Here is a 20,065-nt window from a genome sequence, read left to right on the forward strand (position 1 = left end):
ATTTATTTTTTTTTTAACAAAAAACTTTTTGTTAAATATTTCAGAGTTTGCTGCTTCATAACATATAATAGCAAGTACCCAGAAACCGATTCCCTATCGATTGGTATAGTTTATTTTGGTGCACAGTCAATATATTTCATTTTATATCAATAATTCAATATTTTACAAATAAATCAAGTAGTTCGTTATTTTTTGTTTTCTCTTTGTTTACGTTTTTATGTATTTTTTGCTTTGTTTACAATTTTTATGTAATTTTCCACGTGTATACGCGAAAAAGTACCTTTTTACGCAACTCTGCAAAAGATTGCCAAGAATTCCCCTGTTTGTTTTCTTCTTATAGGTACTGTTTTGTTGTCATAAACAATATATTTGCTTCCAAAATCCCACTTTCTGATCTCTCGGATTCCGTTTACATTTAAAATTGTAAAAAATTTAAAAACTAAACGTAGCTGAAAACTTTGCCGGCTTACAGTCGATTTTAAGCCGCCGCCGACATATGGTTCAGTAGCCGCCGCCGTTAATATTTTTCAGCGCAGGGCTGACTCTGTCTCAAATTAACTAGAAATATTAGTAGTATATAAAAAACATAAACAAAGCGTGTAAAAATAATACATATTGATCATCGCATGTACAATAAGTAAAAATTAAACAAATTTAAAAGTGTATTTGTACGTAATACATGTATATATGTATCTACAAGATAACACTATAAAGTACGTTTCATTGTTTATTAAACAAATAAATCATAAGTTATAACAAAATAATACTTACATATGTACATTAATAAATAAAAAAGAAAATTTATCTATATAAAATATAATTTTGCAACATTTCAGATTCGTGAAAAAATATATTACTGTTCAAAAAAGAAAAAATATATCTGCATATGTATAACTATTGTTGGTAAAATAAACCAATATTATATTGGTTTGTGTGTGAGAACCCTCGACCAGTTTAAGAATGTATATACATACAGTGAATCTATTAAGTAATTTGCCTATAGAAAATAATTTCAATGAAGTAAAGTTTAAAATATAATTTTATAAACAAGTAAAACTGTTTCAAGTGTTTTCTACAATAATCTGAATAATTATTTTTAGCAAAATAAAGCAATTTGTTTGTTGTATTTTTTAAAGAATATCTTATATTTTAATTTTCTACCATAAAAAGTAAAATCGTTATATTAATTAACGAGATTTTTGATAAAATGTGAACGTATTGTTAATTTTATATGTCAATAAAGTGTTTTGCTTTTTTAGGTTTTTTGTTCATTTTTTTAATATTGCTGCATTATTTTATAAAATTTAATATTTTTATTACTCCTATATATTAGAATAACATTTTTTAGATATTTTAGTAGTGGAACGACTAAACTTGGACATTTCTTAACCGATTTACTATCCTATATACCTATCAGAATTTATCAATATTTGACTTAACATGAAATCTATCGTTTCTTTCATTAAATTTCGAAAATAATCAGTAATTTTGAATTAGATACATGATATGTTAGATAATCAATGGATTTGGACCTAGAAAAAATGTCTTGTGGGGTATAAATATATATATTATAACAAAAATAATCTGGGTTTTTGGTCATTTTGTATTGATAAACAAAAACTACATTACGGAAACTCCATCTATTTGAGGAGTATTGTGTAAATTTTATTTAGAATTGTATAATATTGATTCTTATTCAATAAATCTAACTCTAAGTACCATCCTAGCCACTCTAAATATGGGGACATTAACATATAGAACAACACAACACTATAGAACTATTAAATGCTAAAATCTTGATTTTCAACCTCATATTTTCAATTTTTTATTTTATGAATAAGATACAGTAGGCGTATTTGGATCTGGATAGCTATTCTTACGTTACTATAGCTATTTTTACGTTACGTTACGGTATGATAACCACCTCTATTTTAAAATATCTAATTTAGGTATTTTTCCTGTACTACACGACAGTTCACTTTACATTGGTTCCGAACAATCTGAGGTCTGTTTAGAGGTCTAAATTTAAACATAGTGTTCCCCTTAGTTCGTATATAGATTATGAAAAAGATAAATCAGGAGTCCAATAGTTTTCCTTAGATACAAGTCCCCTTCCTTTGGCAGTTAAAGATTTTGAAAGAGCACTCAGTGTGTTTTTTCTAATAATTCTTTCGATCATTTTATCTATTACTCTATTTTATATTTTTTAATTTTATTGATTAAACATTTCTTATATTTTATTGATTTACACTTGTTCTAGACATCTAAACTAATTTTTAATACGAAATTGCCTCATTATTATCCTTTAAGCATTTTAAGGCAAATAAAATCACATTTTCACTCAATGAGGATATGATTTTGGCAAATCGCAATTGAAAAATACTTAACACTTCCTTTTAACAATAAAACAATTCCAAAAATAATTAAAAAATAATTTGAAAAACCCAATGAAATTAACCGGAATTCTCAGTATGCAAAATACTTGACATGCAAATTCTGATGTAAAATAATAAAATGCAACAACAAATGCACCAAAATTTGTATTTTAATTTTTTTCTAATTTTTCCCATTTTACACAATCTCTATGTTTAATTGAAAACATATATTTACTTTTTACTTGTTTTTTCGAATTTTATTTATGAACAAAAAACAAAATTCTCTTAAATAATGGTAGGCAAAAAACTTAGTTGATTCATTGTATGTATGATATCTGCGTTACTTTTAGTAAATTGGTTGTCTGTTAAGAAGTTGAAATACAACTTTTGGCCAAAGCTAAATAAAAACAAGTAGCTAAACATACAAGATCTCTTAGATGCATATTAGTTTTAAACAAGAATAAATACAACTCTTACAATATATTGAACTTGAAAAGAAAATAACTGCATGATATGGTCCGGTATAATCACTTATCATGGAACCATGGTGATGATACTTAACAAGTTAAGCTAAAAGCAAAGAAAATATTTTTAATAAACAGTAATTACCTATGTATTGTGCATCTGAAATAATTTCAATCATCAGCAGTAGGATAATATATTGAAAACTATAAAATTATAAGATTCAGGAATACAAGTTTTGTATTGAAAATTATATATGCTTGGAGCATATGAGAATAATGAATAAATTACAATTTATATTTGTGCTATGTTGTCTTATCTTCTCAAGTGTATGCAGGGGAGATTTTGCTTTACGACAATGTGAACCAATAAAAATCGATTTGTGTCGAAATATTGGATATAATGAGACGTCGATGCCAAATTTGGTGGGAAATGAATTACAAAGTGAAGCAGAATACACATTGCAGACGTTCTCGCCACTTATTGAATACGTCTGCAGTTCTCAGCTAAAATTATTTTTATGTGCAACTTACGTACCTATGTGTACCCAAAAAGTACCGGTACCTATAGGACCATGTCGAACACTTTGCGAAAGCGTACGATCTCGCTGTCACCCAGTTCTTCAAGGTTTTGGTTACCCATGGCCTCCTGCTTTAGATTGTCATCGTTTTCCTAAAGAAAATAATCATGAGACCATGTGTATGGAGGGTCCTGGTGAGGTGCAAGAAGCGCCTGCTGTAAAGGAAATGTATCCAGCAAATCCTGCTGTTAACACACCATTTCAAACAGCTATAGTTTCCAGCACATTCGAATGTCCAGGGCACTCAAAATTGTACGTGAAACTACACCGGTCTGGACGTTGTGCTCCGCTGTGCGAAGCAAATATTCTATTTGGACCTAGTGAAAAACACCTCGCTGAACTTTGGACACACACGTGGACATATGCTGCAGCAGGTTTATCGATTTTGGCTATTATTTCTTTATTATTATCCGACTCCAGAGCTTTCAAAGTACAAGAATCTTGTCAAATAAAAGTTTTGTCATCATTAATGTGGTCGCACACAATGGTAGCAATTGGTTGGACAATTCGATTTATTGCTGGTAGGACAGCTACATCTTGTGGATTTGACCCTCAGTTGCCGAATGTGTCTTTACTTTTAGTAGATGGACTTTCAAATGCCCCATGTGCTACAACGTTTATACTTCGATATTATTTTGGAATGACGGCATGTGCATGGTAACATATTTTTAAATATTTTTATTTATATTTTAATTTACTTTGATTTATATATTCTTAACAATTTTTAATACGATAGAAATTTTGAATACGAGAAAGCTCCTAATACTTTCGAAAAGAATACATTTAAAACTCAGTGCACAAAATGCGATCTAAGTTCACCTAGGACATATGAAAATTTAAAACCTTTTTAATAATTTATTAAAAAAGTCAACAATCTCAGTTTTCAAAACTGTATTTACATATATAAATTATTTCCTTTTCATAAGTATTTATACGCACACCAGCTTAAACCCGGTGTGCTTCGCTATCCCAATCGAAATTAAATACATAATAATCCAAAAAAAAAAAAATTTATTTAGTTACTAAATTATAAAATTTTTCTTAAATGTTTATTATAATTTCTCTTCATGACAATATATTTCATTTAAATTTCATAATAATACATTAATGATTTATTTATTTCTTACTTGCTAAAATTGAATATATACTCTTATTCTTAAAAATAATCCAAGTTTTCCTGGATGAAAGTCCGCTCTTTTTTCTTAAAAATTTTCAGATGAATATTACAGACTGTCAAGAGTTTTAATGTGAGCACCTGCCGTATCGGCCTTATCCCACGGTGGTCTTTTAGATGAATATTACAGTTCTTCGTGCAAATTTTTAAGAATTTAGTCGTATTAGTTTTCCAGATAAACGAATTTTTGTATTTAATTAATATGGGAGGTGCCGCTGCCCTCATGGGTTGTCCGACACTTTAATACTCAAAATGTTTACATAGATGTTTAAATTATTCCTGTAAAATTATCTTTACATGGATGTTAAAGTTATTCGTGCAAAATTTTAAGGCTCTAACTGCAGTTAAAAATGCCGCTCGCGATCGCTATTTTATTAATATCGCTCGTTTTAAACCGCGAGTTTTATTTTTTAACACGCGAGCACAATTTTAATTCGAGTTTTTTGTTTTTTGTATTCTCTTCGTTAGCGATATTTACACGTTGTTTTTTCAACTCGCTTGCGAGCGAGTGGAAAACGAGTTGAATTCGAGTTAAATTCAAGCGGTAAATCAGCAAATGTTCGTTTGCAAGAAAAAGTTTTTTGATGGCAATAAAAAAAATTATTAGGAAATAATTATATGTGTTATGTGGCCGTAGATTTTATGACTGTCACAAAAAAATGAATTCTAAGAAATTGTTAAAAAATAAATCTTCACCTTTTTATGTAAATTTGTATATTTTTCCTATGTACATACATTGATACAAAGTGTTTTCTTCTTTTAAATTAAACAGTTACGTTTGCATTGTTTCATACAATAACAAATTAATACAAAATTACAAAAAGAGCGCGTTGTGATGAAGATGTTTTTGCCTATTTGAGGCAGAGCAAAATGAGTAAAACAAATAAACCAACCTCTTCTCAGAGAATTGGCAATCAAAATTATTATGCTCCTCTTCAAACAATAGACAATGATGATGAAACTGTTATCGATGAAGTCGTTAAGGAAAAAGTACCACCTTTAACTATATTGAAGTGTAAAACACAGCAAGTACACGAATTGATGAGAATACTAAAAATAACCGATTATTCAATTAGAAAAATGTCTATTGGTTTAAAAGTTTTCTGTTCAAAAAAAGACGATTATGATAATGTCGGTAAAGCATTAAAAGAAAATTGTCAGTTTGAATATTTTACTTATGCTACTAAAAATGAAAAACCATTCAAAGCTGTGCTTTTGGGTTTAGACAAATGCGACCCAGTTGTAATTAAAAAAGATCTTTTGGCTAAAGGCTTAAAATGTACTGATGTTAAAATTGTCACCAGAGACATGGTAAATAGGGGTGAAATAGTCATTTTTGTAGTTTATTTTGAAAGAAAGTCTATCTCACTGAAAGAGCTTAGACAAAATTACTCCTCAATAAATTATATTAAGGTCAGATGGGAGTATCAAAAACCAAACCGTTCTAAATTAACCCAATGTTACAACTGCCAAATGTTTGGCCATGGTTCTAACAGGTGCAACGTTAAAACCTACTGTGCAAACTGTGCTGGAAATCACAAAACCTCTGAATGTAAATCAGATGCAATTAAATGTGCAAACTGCAAAGGCTCTCATAAAGCCATGTCGCCAGACTGTCCAAACAGAGCAACCTATCTAGAATTTAAAAAACGTTCTCAGCCAAGAAGATCCACAAAACCAACTAATAGTTATTTAAATAATAATAGTAACGAATATACACATTTTCCTAATAGCTTACAACAAAATGTTTCGACAAATGTAAATACATGGGGTAACACTATGCCGTCTACTCAAAACAATAATAATGAAAATCTGTTTTCTTTAGAAGAACTGAAATCACTTACAGTTGAACTCATAAGTAATCTGAGCAAATGCAAGTCCCGTTCGGATCAATTTGAGGTCATAACTAGCCTCGCATTCAAATTTCTATCACGATGAATAATAATGTATTAAAAATGGCTTTATGGAATGCTCGTGGTGTTCGTTTTAAAAAGGATGAACTTTTTCAGTTCATAAATAACAACAAAATTGATGTATGCCTTCTTTGTGAAACTTGGCTAAATGAAAAAATATCTATTAGACACAGCAACTTTTATTGTTATAGATATGACCGTAAACAAGGTAGAGGTGGTGGCGTAGCGCTAATAATAAAGAAAAATATTCCACATGAGTTATTACCACTCAAAAACACAAAACTAATTGAGCATATAGGGGTTAAAATTTTCATTGGAAATGAAGTTTTACATTTATACTCATGTTACTTCTCTGGAGGTTTAAACATAAACTCACACAGTAAACAAATGTTTATCTCTGATCTACGTATGCTTACAAATTCATCTAGAAAATATATCTTAGGAGGTGATTTTAATTGCAGAAACCGGTTTTGGGGCTGCAATAAAAACAATTGTTGGGGTAATATCCTATATGAGAAAATTCAACCAAATCATCTGGAAATCGTCTATCCCCATGAAAGTACGTATATACCAACTGACTCAAGAAGGCGACCATCTACGTTAGACTTTTTTATAACTAATCATCCTCATATAATACCGTCTATAAAGGCAATAAATGACCTGAGCTCTGACCACCTCCCAGTAGTGGCAAACGTAAACGTGAGTGTTAACTTAATCGAAAACACTTCATACAATTTCAATAAAGCAAATTGGCCTAAATATGCTCGATACATAAATAGAAATCTTCCAATTCAACAAAGTTTTGCGGATATATCAAGTACATCTGAAGTTGATGATTTGATAGTATCCTTCAATAATACAATTACTACAGCAATAGAATACAGTGTACCAAAAAGGAAACCATCTGTACCTGACAATAAATTACCAAATGACATAAAAATCCTTATTCAATTCAGGAATATCTATAGAAGAAATTGGATTAGATATAGGGATATAAACGATCACTATCAAATGACTAAATTGAACAAAGTTATTAAAAAGGAAATTTTTAAATACAAAAACAAATCGTGGAATAATATGCTTTCTACATTAGATAAATATTCTTCTCCATTCTGGAATTTATCAAGAATTTTAAAAAGAAAGCACAAAAACATACCTTTACTTAAAGCTAATTCTAGAATATACAGTACACTTGAAGAAAAATGCAATATTTTAGCGGATACGTTTTCCTTAAACAATAATATCTCAAGCCATCTTAGTGACAACGAAACTACTATTTCGGTTAATAATGTCGTAAATAGGTTAAAAGGCTCTGAAATATGTAATATATCTCCGAGTTATTATATAACAGAGGAAAAAACGAAAAACTACATTAAGATTATTAAAAACAAAAAATCACCTGGCATAGATGAAATAAACAACATATGTTTAAAAAATCTTCCAAAGAATGGAATCAAATATGTTACAAATCTGTTCAATGCTTGCTTAAAGCTATGTTATTTTCCAAATCAATGGAAAAAATCAAAAACTATAGCAATACCTAAACCAAATAAACCTGCTGAATCTCCGGAGTCTTATAGACCCATTAGTCTTTTACCATCAATTAGCAAAATATTGGAGAAAATCATTAAGGATAAAATACTTCATTTTGTTGACGTTCATCAAATATTACCGCCTTACCAATTTGGGTTTAGAAGACAACACAATACAACGCAACCACTACTTAAAATTAAGAAAATTGTTAAAAATGAATTTGAAAATGGAAAATCAACAGGAATGGTTCTTTTAGACATCAAATCAGCTTTTGACTCTGTTTGGCATAACGGCCTTATATATAAGCTAAAAACGTTAAACTTCCCTAAAGAGGTAATAAAAATTATATTAAGTTTCCTAAATGACAGATCTTTTCATGTATATATTGGAAAGACAAAGTCACATGAAGTTCATGTAAATGCTGGATGCCCTCAAGGTTCCTGTTTATCGCCAATATTATATAATATTTATACTGCTGACATTCCATCGTTTGCAAATTGTACAACCACAATTTTTGCAGATGATACCTCCATCCTAAGCGCTGATTTATATGCAGAAAATATAATAAATAATTTAGAATCTGCTCTGGTAGAAATTAACAATTATTTTACAAAATGGAAAATTTTAATTAATCCAGAAAAAACTAAAGCCATCTATTTTACGAGGAAGCGAAAGCCTTGTTATACACCTCAAAATCCTTTACAATTTTTAAACCACAATATTAATTGGGAAGAAAATGTTAAGTATCTAGGAGTTATATTAGATACAAAATTAAACTTCAAAAACCACATTCCATATATTGTAGACAAAATAAACAGAGTTACACAAATATTATACCCCCTAATTAACAGGAAATCGGAACTATCAATTGAAAACAAAAAAATAATAATTAAATCTATTTTTCACCCGATAATGTTTTATTGTACACCCGTATGGTCAACGTCAGCATATTGCCACATGAAGAAACTTCAAGTAGCACAAAACAAACTTTTGAAAATGATTTTTAAACTTCCATGGCACTACTCAACGCGAACACTACACACTCTTGCTGGATTTCATACTGTCAATGTTAAGTTAAATAATTTAACAAATAATTTTATTAGAAGATGCGAACTCTCAGAATTCCAACATATATACGAGCTAATCTCTTTATAATTTTTTACCCCTTCAACTTAGTTTTTTTTTTTTTTAGTTTTTAGTCATAGAAATTGTTTCAAAAAGGTTTTTTTTTCTTAAATTTTTCCTCCAAAACAATTATACATTAACTCATCATCTATATTTTCACAAAACAAAATGTTAAAGTAGAAAAGGAATATATATTGCTAACCTCTTTATTCAATAAGATAAAATGTAAACAAATCAATATCAAAGAAATACAAATAAATAAATAAATAAAACATACATTGATGGTCATGGACAAAAATGAAATTACTAATTAAAGGCGACAACAAAACCAAAATTAGAAAGAGTTCCCTTCGACACAAATTTTTTGGAATACATATCATAAAGATGCGATATTAATTTCTAAATGCCTTTTCGCAAAAGGGAATTCTAGGAGGATTCTGCTTCCTCTACTAAAAGGATTCATGCACATTTTTCATGATTTTGGTAGATGTTACCGAAATATTTATAAAAATTTTATTATGTTAATTAGTTCAAAAGTTATAAAGGGCAAAAAAAGCTACTGAAATCCCGTTTGTTGCACATTTTTACCCCTTAAAAGTGCGAATTTCAAAAAAGTATCAGACACCCATCTGCTAATTTTAAGAGTAGATACAGGTGCATTTAAAATTTTTCCGGTATTACTAATATTGTGTAAGATAATTAAGAAAACCTGTTTTACCCGTTTTTTCCCCTTTTTACAAATTTCCAAAAATTCCTCCCTAGTGGATCTACATAACCAAAAACACATCTGTCAAAATTTCATGATTCTAGGTTCAGCCGTTTGGCCTGTACGATTATGAATCAGTCAATCAGTAACGCTACTCTTTTATATATGTATATAGATAAAAGTCATTTTGTGGATTAGAAATACACTAAAAACAATTTTAAAATTGCGCAAATTTTGACAACCAGTTTCAAAAGATTGCAAAAAAATAATTGAATATATTGAACTGATATCAGGATTTTCAATCGCAGGTAACGAAATGAGGACCTTTTCAAAAAAATATTTTTATTTTTCCCGTATTTAGTTCATTGAAACGCATCGTTTTCTAGGTATTCCTCCTAAAAAGTGGTTCACGGGACACCCTAATGTTAAAGTAAAGAAAAACCAAATGTAATTAAAAAAATTTTCAGGAAACTTTTCAGTTTTGCGACTTACCTATCATTCCAAGTGTTGCATTTAGTACATTAATTAAACGAGTGATTTTTAATAGGTGTAATTCAATTTATTATTTATTTAATTGTTACTGCTTAGATTCTCAACTACATCTGTTTTATTATTTGTACAATGGTAATAGAGTTACCATTTCTTTTATAACTTATTTGCAGTGATGTAAACTGCATAAAATTAATTCATTTTACACTTAACAAAATTTAATATATAAATAAATTTATAAAACACATCAATTCCTCCACACTTATTTCCTTTTCTTTGAGAACGGCGAACAGAAGTAGTAGAAGCTTTTGATGATGATTGTTGGTTATAGGTTTTTGATCTTAGGTTGGACTCGTTGCTGGAAGTCGAATCTATTGGTGGGTATTGAATTGAGTTGGAACTTAATGAAGTAAAAAATGATTCATTATAAGATTTCGACATGCTGATGTTAATAGATGTTGTTCTTCATTAAATTTACAACCGTTCGAATTATTATAAGACAGTTCTGGTGAACACTTGCGAATTTGATTTTGATGTCTTTTACATGTATAGTTTCCATGTTTTAGTATATAAAGCATGTTTCCAAGTTTTTTAAGAACTGAGGCCTTAATCCTGCGCTTACCTTTAGAAAAATTACGAAAAATGACAGTCTCGACAATAACAAATTTTTTAATGATGACTGTTTGTTTGTGTTTTAGATATACTGGATGTATTTGATAAAAAAACAACTTAACATTGTTTTTGGTTGCCTTCCGTGTAACATCAAACTCGACCTTTCATTTTTAATAGGAGTTGCTCTATAAGTAGATAAATATGTTAATACTGCATTTTCTACATCTCTACCTGAATGAATTTGTTTTTTTTTTTAAGAAGTCTTAAAAGTTCTTACGAAACGCTCTGCTGGTCGTTTGAAGAAAGGTGGAACGGGGCTGTGGTTAAATGTTGAATTTTATTTGTTCTACAAAATTTTCTGAATTCTTCCGCCGTAAATTGAGGACAATTAATACCTTTACTCTTGCTGTTGTTGTTGTGGAATTAACTTTTACGGCGTAGGGGAAATCTGAAAATGCATCGACACAAATAAACCAGTATGAGTTAAAAAATGGTCCGGCAAAATCGATGTGAATGTGTTGTCACGGTTTATATGTTTCTCTCCATGAGCTATAAACTTTTGTTGGCATTGAGGACTCCATTGAACAAGCTTCGCAATTGACTATTAATTCTTTATATTTGGCCACCAACAATATCGCCTTGATATTTGTTTTGTTCGCGAAAACAATGGGGGATAACAACTCTGTTGTACTCTATTTGGAGAACAATTATTCCTTCAAGAGTTGTTAAATTTTGACGTCCGGCGAAATAAGGTTTGATTTCATTATTTATTTTATTTGGCCACCCGTTCGTTATCTATTGCAATACATTGACTAACGTTTTATCTTTCATAGTACATTCTTTTATTTTTTCAGCATTTATTGGGAAGGACGATACTTCTTCTACAAATTTTACTTCTAATGATTTCAATTCTTCATCAAATCGTTTATCTTATCATCGGTACAAGGCAATCTTAATAAGTCATCGGCATTTGAATGCAAATTTGTGGCTTCATATTGTATCTCATATATTTGTAATTAGAAAGAAATAAAGCCCACCTTTGCAAACTGTGAGCGGAGTGAATGAGGATACCTTTACTAGGGCTGAAAATTGTTACAAAAGGCTTATGTTCTGTTATTAGCTTGAATTTTTTGCCATACAAATAATCATGAAATTTTTAATGCCATACCCAATTGCTAAAGCCTCTTTCTAAATTTGGCTGTAATTTTTCTGGTGTGTTGTAAGAGTTTTAGATGCATGGGCTATTGGCCTTTCCGACCCATCTGGGTAGATGTGGGCGATAACCGCACCAATGCCGAACGAAGATACATCTGTAGCTAGAATTAGTGGAAGATTCTCATTAAAATGTGACTACGTCGTTACGTCTACTAATTGCTGCTTCAGTTGATTAAAATATTGTTCGTGGCGGTTTTCCCACACAAATTTTACGTTATTACGCCGCAGCTCATTTAATGGTTCTGCTACCGTTGAAAAATTTGTTTATAAATTTCATATAATAAGTTACATTTCCTAGAAAAGCTTCAACATCTTTTAAATTTTTGGGTCTTGGTAGTTTTTGAATAGCTTTAATGCCTGTAATAGATGTTTCTATACCATTTTTATTTATAATATTTGACAAATTGCATCTCAGATTTGCATTATTTAATTCATCATTTGTCCGCCCGGTGACTACAATATCATCCAAATAATTTACACTCCCAAGAATATTCGCAATAAGTTGTTTCAAAAATCTTTGAAATATGGCTGGTGCGCTAGACACGCCAAATGGTAACCTTTGGTATTGAAATAAGTCTTAAGGCGTGTTTACCATAAGTAACTTCTTTGACTCTTTGTCCATTGGTATTTGGAAATAGGTATCTGCCAAATCTATTTTAGAAAACGTGACACCACCTGGCAATTTGTATATAAGATTTTGGAATTTGGGAATTGGATATTGTTCCATATCAATTTGTGTATTTACCGTTTGCTTAAAATCGGCGCAGAATCTAATTTTATTATTAGGTTTCTGTGCTATCACAATAGGAGAGGCCTACGAACTATAGGTGATAGGTTTCCATATACCTAGTTTTTCTAATCTTTTAGCTTCTATTTGAAAAGGTTCTTGTAATACAAATGAAACAGGTCTGCTTTTAAAAAAACTTGGGGATTGAGTTATCTTTTAAATAGATGTGCCCTTCAAAAATATTACAGCAGCCTAAACTGTCCGAAAACAAAATGGAATACTTCTCACATAGTGCGTTAATTTCCTGATTCTTTATAATTCATTGTTTGAATTTCATTTATTTTAAACACATTTCCATCTAAACACTGAAAAGCGTCGCATCAATCCATTCCAAAAATGTTTCCACCCTCAAAAGTATTTGCAACTAATAATTTGAGATCTTTTGTTTGAGAATCTAATGTTACATTAACGTACAGTATACCCAGTACCGGAATTTGTTTATTTCCCTAAGCTTTTAGAATTGTGTTGGATTTTTGGAGTTTAGTTTATTAACAAATGATACAAATTCAAATCTATCATAGAGCAGGAAGCTCCTGCTGCTTTTGATGAGATCCGTAGTTGTTGTATTGCTTTTTCCTTGATTATTTTTATAATGCTTGATTAAATTAATTTTTGTGGAATTACCTTTTAAAGTTGACAGAGATTTTTATGTTTCGGATAAGAAGACACCACCTCGCCCAACGTTGGATTTTGCTTTTGCAGTGCTGCGGTTCTAACAGTTTCATGAGGAGTATATAAAATTATAGTGTCTCGAATCATTTAATCAACAAAGTCTGTGTTGCAGTCTGCATTTTTACAATTAAATGCACAGTTGCGCGATAACCCACGAAGTTCGACAATCCAATTCGCATAGGACACACCTTCATTCATCATGCGATTATGAAATTTATATTGCGTTTGCTTTTGAATAATCTCCTCAAAGGTTTTTGTATCAATCTTTTTATTTCCAAACAGTTTTCCAATCAACTCAAATAGCTCATTTCCCATCCAAGAAATAAAAAATTGAGCGCTTCACTGTCTGTTCACTGTCCGTAACATCGTAGGCTTTAAATGCTGTGTATTCATGTCGAATATTACATTCTCTGCAATAAAACGGTCAAAAAATTGTTGCTGTGACTCCAAAAGCCTGAAAGGTAACACATGCTTTGTTTCATCCTCGTCGCCAATTTGTTGCATTTAGTACATTAAACGAGTGATTTTTAATAGGTGCAATTCAATTTATTATTTATTTAATTGTTACTGCTTGAGATTCTCTGTTTTATTATTTGTACAAAACGTAATAGAGTAACCATTACTTTTATAAAACAACAGAGTTTTAACATCTTATTTACACTTAACAAAACTTAATATATAACAAAATTTAATATATAAATAAATTTATAAAGCACATCACCTAGGAAGTTCATATGTTCTAAAAACTTGTTTATTGAGATCTTAGTTACATTTTTGTAGTTAACTGTTTTCTTCAATTTTAAACGGTTTGCTACTTATAGGCCTGAACAAGGAAAAATATGTAAAAAATAATTTTTTGGTTCTTTGTGAAAAGAGCAACAGAACGGTTTGCAAGATATGACCCTGAAAAAAATATCACTTTTTTTCAAAAATGACACAGGTCCCAAATATTTGGGGGTCTATAATAAAAAAGTGCATGACTTTGGGCATAACTGGAAGATACGAGGCTTCTTATTTTTGGTCATTTATCATATAGTGGTGTCCGTATATGGTTATTCAACTATGACTTAAAAAATTACACACAGTGTTATAAAACAAATCAAATGGTACTGTTGCAGACAGTAGTTAAAGCAATATTAAATAAGGTAGCAAACGTAGTTTTTCCAAAACTGTTTACAAAAATGTTTTGCTCAAAACTGAATGTTGAAAAAGAAACAATGGTACATTTGGACATGATGTGCTTAAAGGCAAAAAGTACAAATGTCCAAATTCAGATAGCAGAAAAGAAAACAATTTTTAAATTTTTTGTATGAAAACTGCTCAGTTTTTGTTAGTGTTGTTTACACAGAATTTCAAATATTGTTTTACATTATTCTTCTGAATTTGATGCTATTTTTTAGATTTCCGTATTAATCAGTAACTTGTCATAAACTGTAGACTAATCTAATATAATAATACCACATACCCAAATAAAATTTCATCAATACCCAACATATGCGTCGACGGGAGTTTCCATTATTTTTTCTGTTTATTTAGTTGCAGAGATTTTTTATAAATATTTGTGTTTTATGTTTATAGTTAATTTTGAAGCGTTTTTAAGGATTTGTTGAAATGTATAAATACTAATTTGTATAAATATATTGAAAATTGAGTTTTTTGACCCCTTTTATGATTTTTACAAAGAGCCACCAACTTTTTTTAATTACTAGCACAACCTATACGCTTTAAGGAATAATATGAAAATAAATTTCTGTTGCTAAATTACAAATAAAGTATTAAAATTTGTTTTTAATTCGAATGTTAAATCTTCAGTTTAAATAAATATGACTATGTCTGAATAACAGAATGGCAAAATTTATATATTTCTGATACTATACCGTTATACTCCCGATTCTTATCAGATACTTTCAGGGCCACAATTTCAATATAGTAAAGAGGCATTAAAAAAGATAGAGATTAAGGTAGATAGAGAGATTAAGAACAAACTATTGAGTTTGCCTTAAGCATAGGACATATCTTTGTTTGAGTAAAAGTTGGCTCATTTTCCCATCTTGCTTGTAAGTGTTACATCTTGCCTATAAGTCTTTTGCATACTCTTATCGAAGTAGCACAGAAATTGTCTATGTCCGAGTCAGACAACTGCGAACCTGCCTTTGCGAGCTCGTCAACGAAACAATTACCTGTAGAGTCACCGTGTCTTCGTACCCATACGAGTAAGATTTTTGAATGTCTCGCCATCCTGTTTAAGGATGTCCGGCATTCCTGGACAAGTCGTGATGTAGGGTATACACCTGTCAGGGACTTCAATGCTGCTTGACTGTCGGCAGATATTAGGATATCTGTGTTCGATAACTTATGATACCAGAGCCAGTTTGCGTACAATCATTACCTATTCTAAAATTAATCCTGATTTCAAATTCTGGAATGATAATACCGCCCCTATTCGTCTCTTCGTTTTGAGCCATTAACTTGGGTTTTATCCCAAGTTAAAACGGGTATATTTGAGCAATTATATAACCATTTAGCGGATAAAACCCATTACATCCATAACACCAGCTACATTTACCTTTGCAAGCGTGATCTTTATAAATAAAAACAGATATATTGCATCATCTTAACAATATATGGAAATAAAGAACTGAAAGTCGCGGCCCGAATGAAGAAATGAAAGTCAAATGTCATATGTATCAAATCTTTGCATATATCTCTTTTTTGTTCGAAGTACGACTTTTAATGTTATTACAACCTTTGTGGAGAATTCAATTTCTAAAATTTTGGTAAATATTATTTTTGCGGATCATCTGTTGTTTTCGAATTATTTTCTAAAATTTTCTTATCATTTGTTGAATAGAAAAATTATAAAGACTTTCAAACTTGTCTTTATAATTTTTCTATTCAACATAAAACTTGATTAAAAAACATAATAACATAAATAATAATTCAAGTTATTATACCTACACCACTATAGTGGGGAGGGTATTATGCGTTTGTGCTGATGTTTGCAACACCCAAAAATATTGGTTCTAGACACGCCTTAAATTATACCAATCGGCTCAGAATCACTTTCTGAGTCGATTTAGCTATGTCCGTCTGTCCGTCCGTCTGTCCGTCCCTCTGTCTGTGTGTCCATGTAAAAATTTGGCACATACTTTCTTGGTTCAATTACGAACGCTATTAAAAATTATAGCCCCCATACAACTGTACACCCGAATCGAGCCTTTAGGCTCATAAATACGTTAAATGGTCTATTATGTCAACAAAAACTTACAAACCTTAGTTTTATAGAACAATAAATGACACTACTAATTTCTACTGTGATCGGGCCTCATTTGACCCTAGCCCCCATACAAACTCCCCTTAAGAAAATGTCTTGAAGGTCAAAACTCACTTATAATTTCTACTAAAACGATTAAAATCTACATAAATAACTTTAAGGTAGACGTGAATTCCTCTACCTTTGTTTTGTATGTATGGATGCTGTTGGCTTCATTGAGTTATGTATTTTGTTTTTGTTATACCCTTCACCTTCGAGAGAAGGTTAGATATAAGTTTGTCATTCCGTTTGTAATTTCTATAATATAATTTTCCGACCCTATAAAGTATATATATTCTGGATCCTTATAGATAGCGGAGTCGATTTAGCCATGTCCATCTGTCTGTCTGTGTGTATGTTGAAATCAGTTTTCAGAAGATCCCAGATATCAACGAGATCTGAATTTTCAATAATTCTATTAGAAATACGATCGAATAGAACGCTATTTAAAATCAATCCAATCGGTCAATTAATTACGAAGATATGAGTAAAAATCCAAGACCACCCTGAAAATTTCATGAAAAATTTACATTTTTCGTGCATACTTATACAAAACAATAAATTTGAATTTTCTATTATATTGAACATAGAAACATGAAATTAATTATATAGAGTCGCAATTAAATGAGAACCGAAAAAGTGAACTTTTTTGTACTTTTTTTTTTGTTTTTAAAAGGTACTTTTTGAATTTTTTTCTAATTTTGAACCTAGAAATATGAAATAATGTATGTAGTAGTCTGAATTAGGTGAGAACCCATAAAAAGGAACTTTAAACAAATTCCAACTCTTATTTTGGAGATTTGTTGCTTTTGTTTTTACTTTGTTAAGAAATTAACAAAGTTGTTCAATAACAGAATTGAACTATGCACACAAATAAAATAGAGAATTTTATTTCTACTTACGTGTTGGTTGGTTGGAATTGAAACAGAGAGGACAGTGAAACTCTGGAGCACTTTCTTTGCCACTGTCAGGCATTCGTCGAAGTTAGATCCAAGTATTTTGGAAGTGATGTTATTTTTGAATTTAAAAACCACCACTATGTCCGGGAGTCGTTCGGTTTTTTTTAATAATAAATTAGCCGATCTTCTTCGGCGCCAAGCCCGGCTTGCTCGTAACACTTCCTAAAACATTGCCTTTAGGAAGTGTTTGGAGACCTTCAGTCAAGGTCGGTAAGGCCGTCGTCGAAGTCGATAAGATTGTCATGGAGATCGATCAAATCGTCTTCAACGCGGCCTAACCGGACTTCGACAAACTTTTTGGTATTTTTTCGTTTTTCAAAGAGTACTTTTTGATCCCGGATTAGACGAGAACAAATCAATAGGAATTGTTTGGTACTTCTTCGTTCTACAAAAGGTACTTTTTGAATTTTCTATAATATTGAACCTAGAAACATGAATTTAAGTATATAGAGTATATAGAACCTAGAAATATGAAATTGGGTATGTACAGTCTGAATTAGGTGAGAACCCATAAAAGGGGTCTTCTTGGTACTGGTTCGTTTCTCGAAAGGTACTCTTTTGAATTTTCTATAGCATTGAATCTAGAAACATGATTTTAAGCATGTTGAGCCCGAAGAAAGTGATGTAAAAGAGAACTTTTGGGTATTAACTGTTTTTTAACACACCATGGTGAAGATTCGGCACTGCCGAATATATAACTCTTACTTGTTGTTTATTTATTTTGGGAAATAGTCCATAAATATCAAATTTAATTTGGGTCAAAAAATATCTGCTAACGATTTTACAACAATATTAATAAAAAAAATAATAATCAATTTCCATATTAATTACTAATTGTAAGATATTTTTTTCCTAGTAATTTATCAAAATAAGTGTGGGTGGTAATTCTGTTTGTTTTCCTACTTTTTATATACAGCGAAAAAAAATCTAAGAGCGAACACATACACTAAAGGGTTTTTGTTTTTCTTTATTGTATTTGAGTTTTTGTACTTACTCGTTGTTGTTGGGTCTTGTTTACTTGAGTCTCTGTTTTTCAATTTGGGTCTCTTTTGTTCTGGCACTGAACTTGTGGTTCGTATTTTTTTTCCAAAATATGAAACTTGTTTTGAATTTGTATATATTTTAACATTTTTCAATTTTAAGAAAGTGACCAAATGTTTGTTGATTGTTATTTTTATACCCTTCACCGTCGCACATCCCGGGGGATGCCCTGTGTAAGTGACTGTCGAGAGTTTTAATGTGAGCACCTGCCTTGACGGCCATATCTCACGGTGGTCTTTTTCATCCACTGGGTACACTTGAGAACGGTCTACCATCGCCCTTTTGTTCTTCAATGAAGAACTTAGGTGGCAATTTTTGTACATTGGCTTTGATTGGTCCATGCACAAGTACTTTGCTGGAGTACTCGAGCTATCTAATCTCTGACCATTGGATGGCCTCTGTTGATTCGGCAACAGTACCTAGAGACGTAACTGGTGGACCGAAGTACTATCCATCAATAATCCGTAGATATTGTTCTTACTCATATATATATATGATACCTTTCCTCCCTCATAACTCAACCCAGCACACATCTCATTCATACGACACATTCATTAGGTAGACGGGTGGGTTTTGCCCACCGAACCTCACATTCATCCCGTATCATATACAATTAATACCTACTCAATTCCAACGCTTAGTCCCACAGTCACTCCTCTGTGTATCTGCTGTTTTCGACCAGCCAGTCCTGTGGGCAACTGGCCATACATAGTACCAGATTATGCGGTGCTCTGGTCTGACCTCTGGCAATCTATGCAAGGACTAAGCCAAGCAGTAGACTGTAACCAATTTTCAGTCCAGGCCAGACTGGAGGTATTATTGACCTCTTTATTCTCCGGAATTGCAATAACACCAAGTCGGTGGTCTCGCCAAGGTAACATGCCCCCGGGGGGCATGTTAGACATGTTTTCGAGAAGATCGCTATTTAAAATCACCAAAACCGGTCAGTAAATAACAGAGATATGAGCAAAAATCCGAGACAACCTCTGAAAATTTCATTAAAACATGTCATATTTATAGCCATAGAAAAGGTATACATAGAACTGAAACTGAGAATGACAAAACCTAAGTCTGCTGTCAAAAACCTAAGTCGTGAGAATGTATTAGTT

At 31.1% G+C, this 20,065-nt stretch overlaps 1 protein-coding gene and 1 long non-coding RNA gene across 9 annotated transcripts in view; one reads left to right on the top strand and one right to left on the bottom strand.

The window, feature by feature from the left end:
- The first annotated feature begins 559 nt into the window (after positions 1 to 559).
- The window catches only part of LOC111683791 (frizzled-4), a 40,382-nt gene continuing 20,876 nt past the window's right edge, over positions 560 to 20,065 (top strand). The window contains exons 1-3 of one of the 8 annotated variants that reach the window (XM_046945442.1): positions 560 to 713; positions 837 to 1,020; positions 2,726 to 4,074. In XM_046945442.1, coding sequence (XP_046801398.1) covers positions 3,107 to 4,074 — 968 coding nt within the window. In that variant the 5' untranslated portion in view covers positions 560 to 713; positions 837 to 1,020; positions 2,726 to 3,106. Of the gene's footprint in view, positions 714 to 777; positions 1,021 to 2,709; positions 4,075 to 20,065 lie in introns of those variants that run through there. The other 7 variants (XM_046945443.1, XM_046945445.1, XM_046945447.1 and 4 more) reach the window with 7 other exon arrangements.
- On the bottom strand, positions 10,220 to 14,258 carry LOC124418643. Its single transcript, XR_006940119.1, has 2 exons — positions 10,361 to 14,258; positions 10,220 to 10,287 (listed from the first exon to the last, which is right to left on the bottom strand). It is a non-coding gene; the product is annotated as an uncharacterized LOC124418643 (long non-coding RNA).

The sequence above is a fragment of the Lucilia cuprina genome, chromosome 3 (genome assembly GCF_022045245.1).
Source record: "Lucilia cuprina isolate Lc7/37 chromosome 3, ASM2204524v1, whole genome shotgun sequence".
Classification (NCBI taxonomy): Eukaryota; Metazoa; Arthropoda; class Insecta; order Diptera; family Calliphoridae; genus Lucilia; species Lucilia cuprina.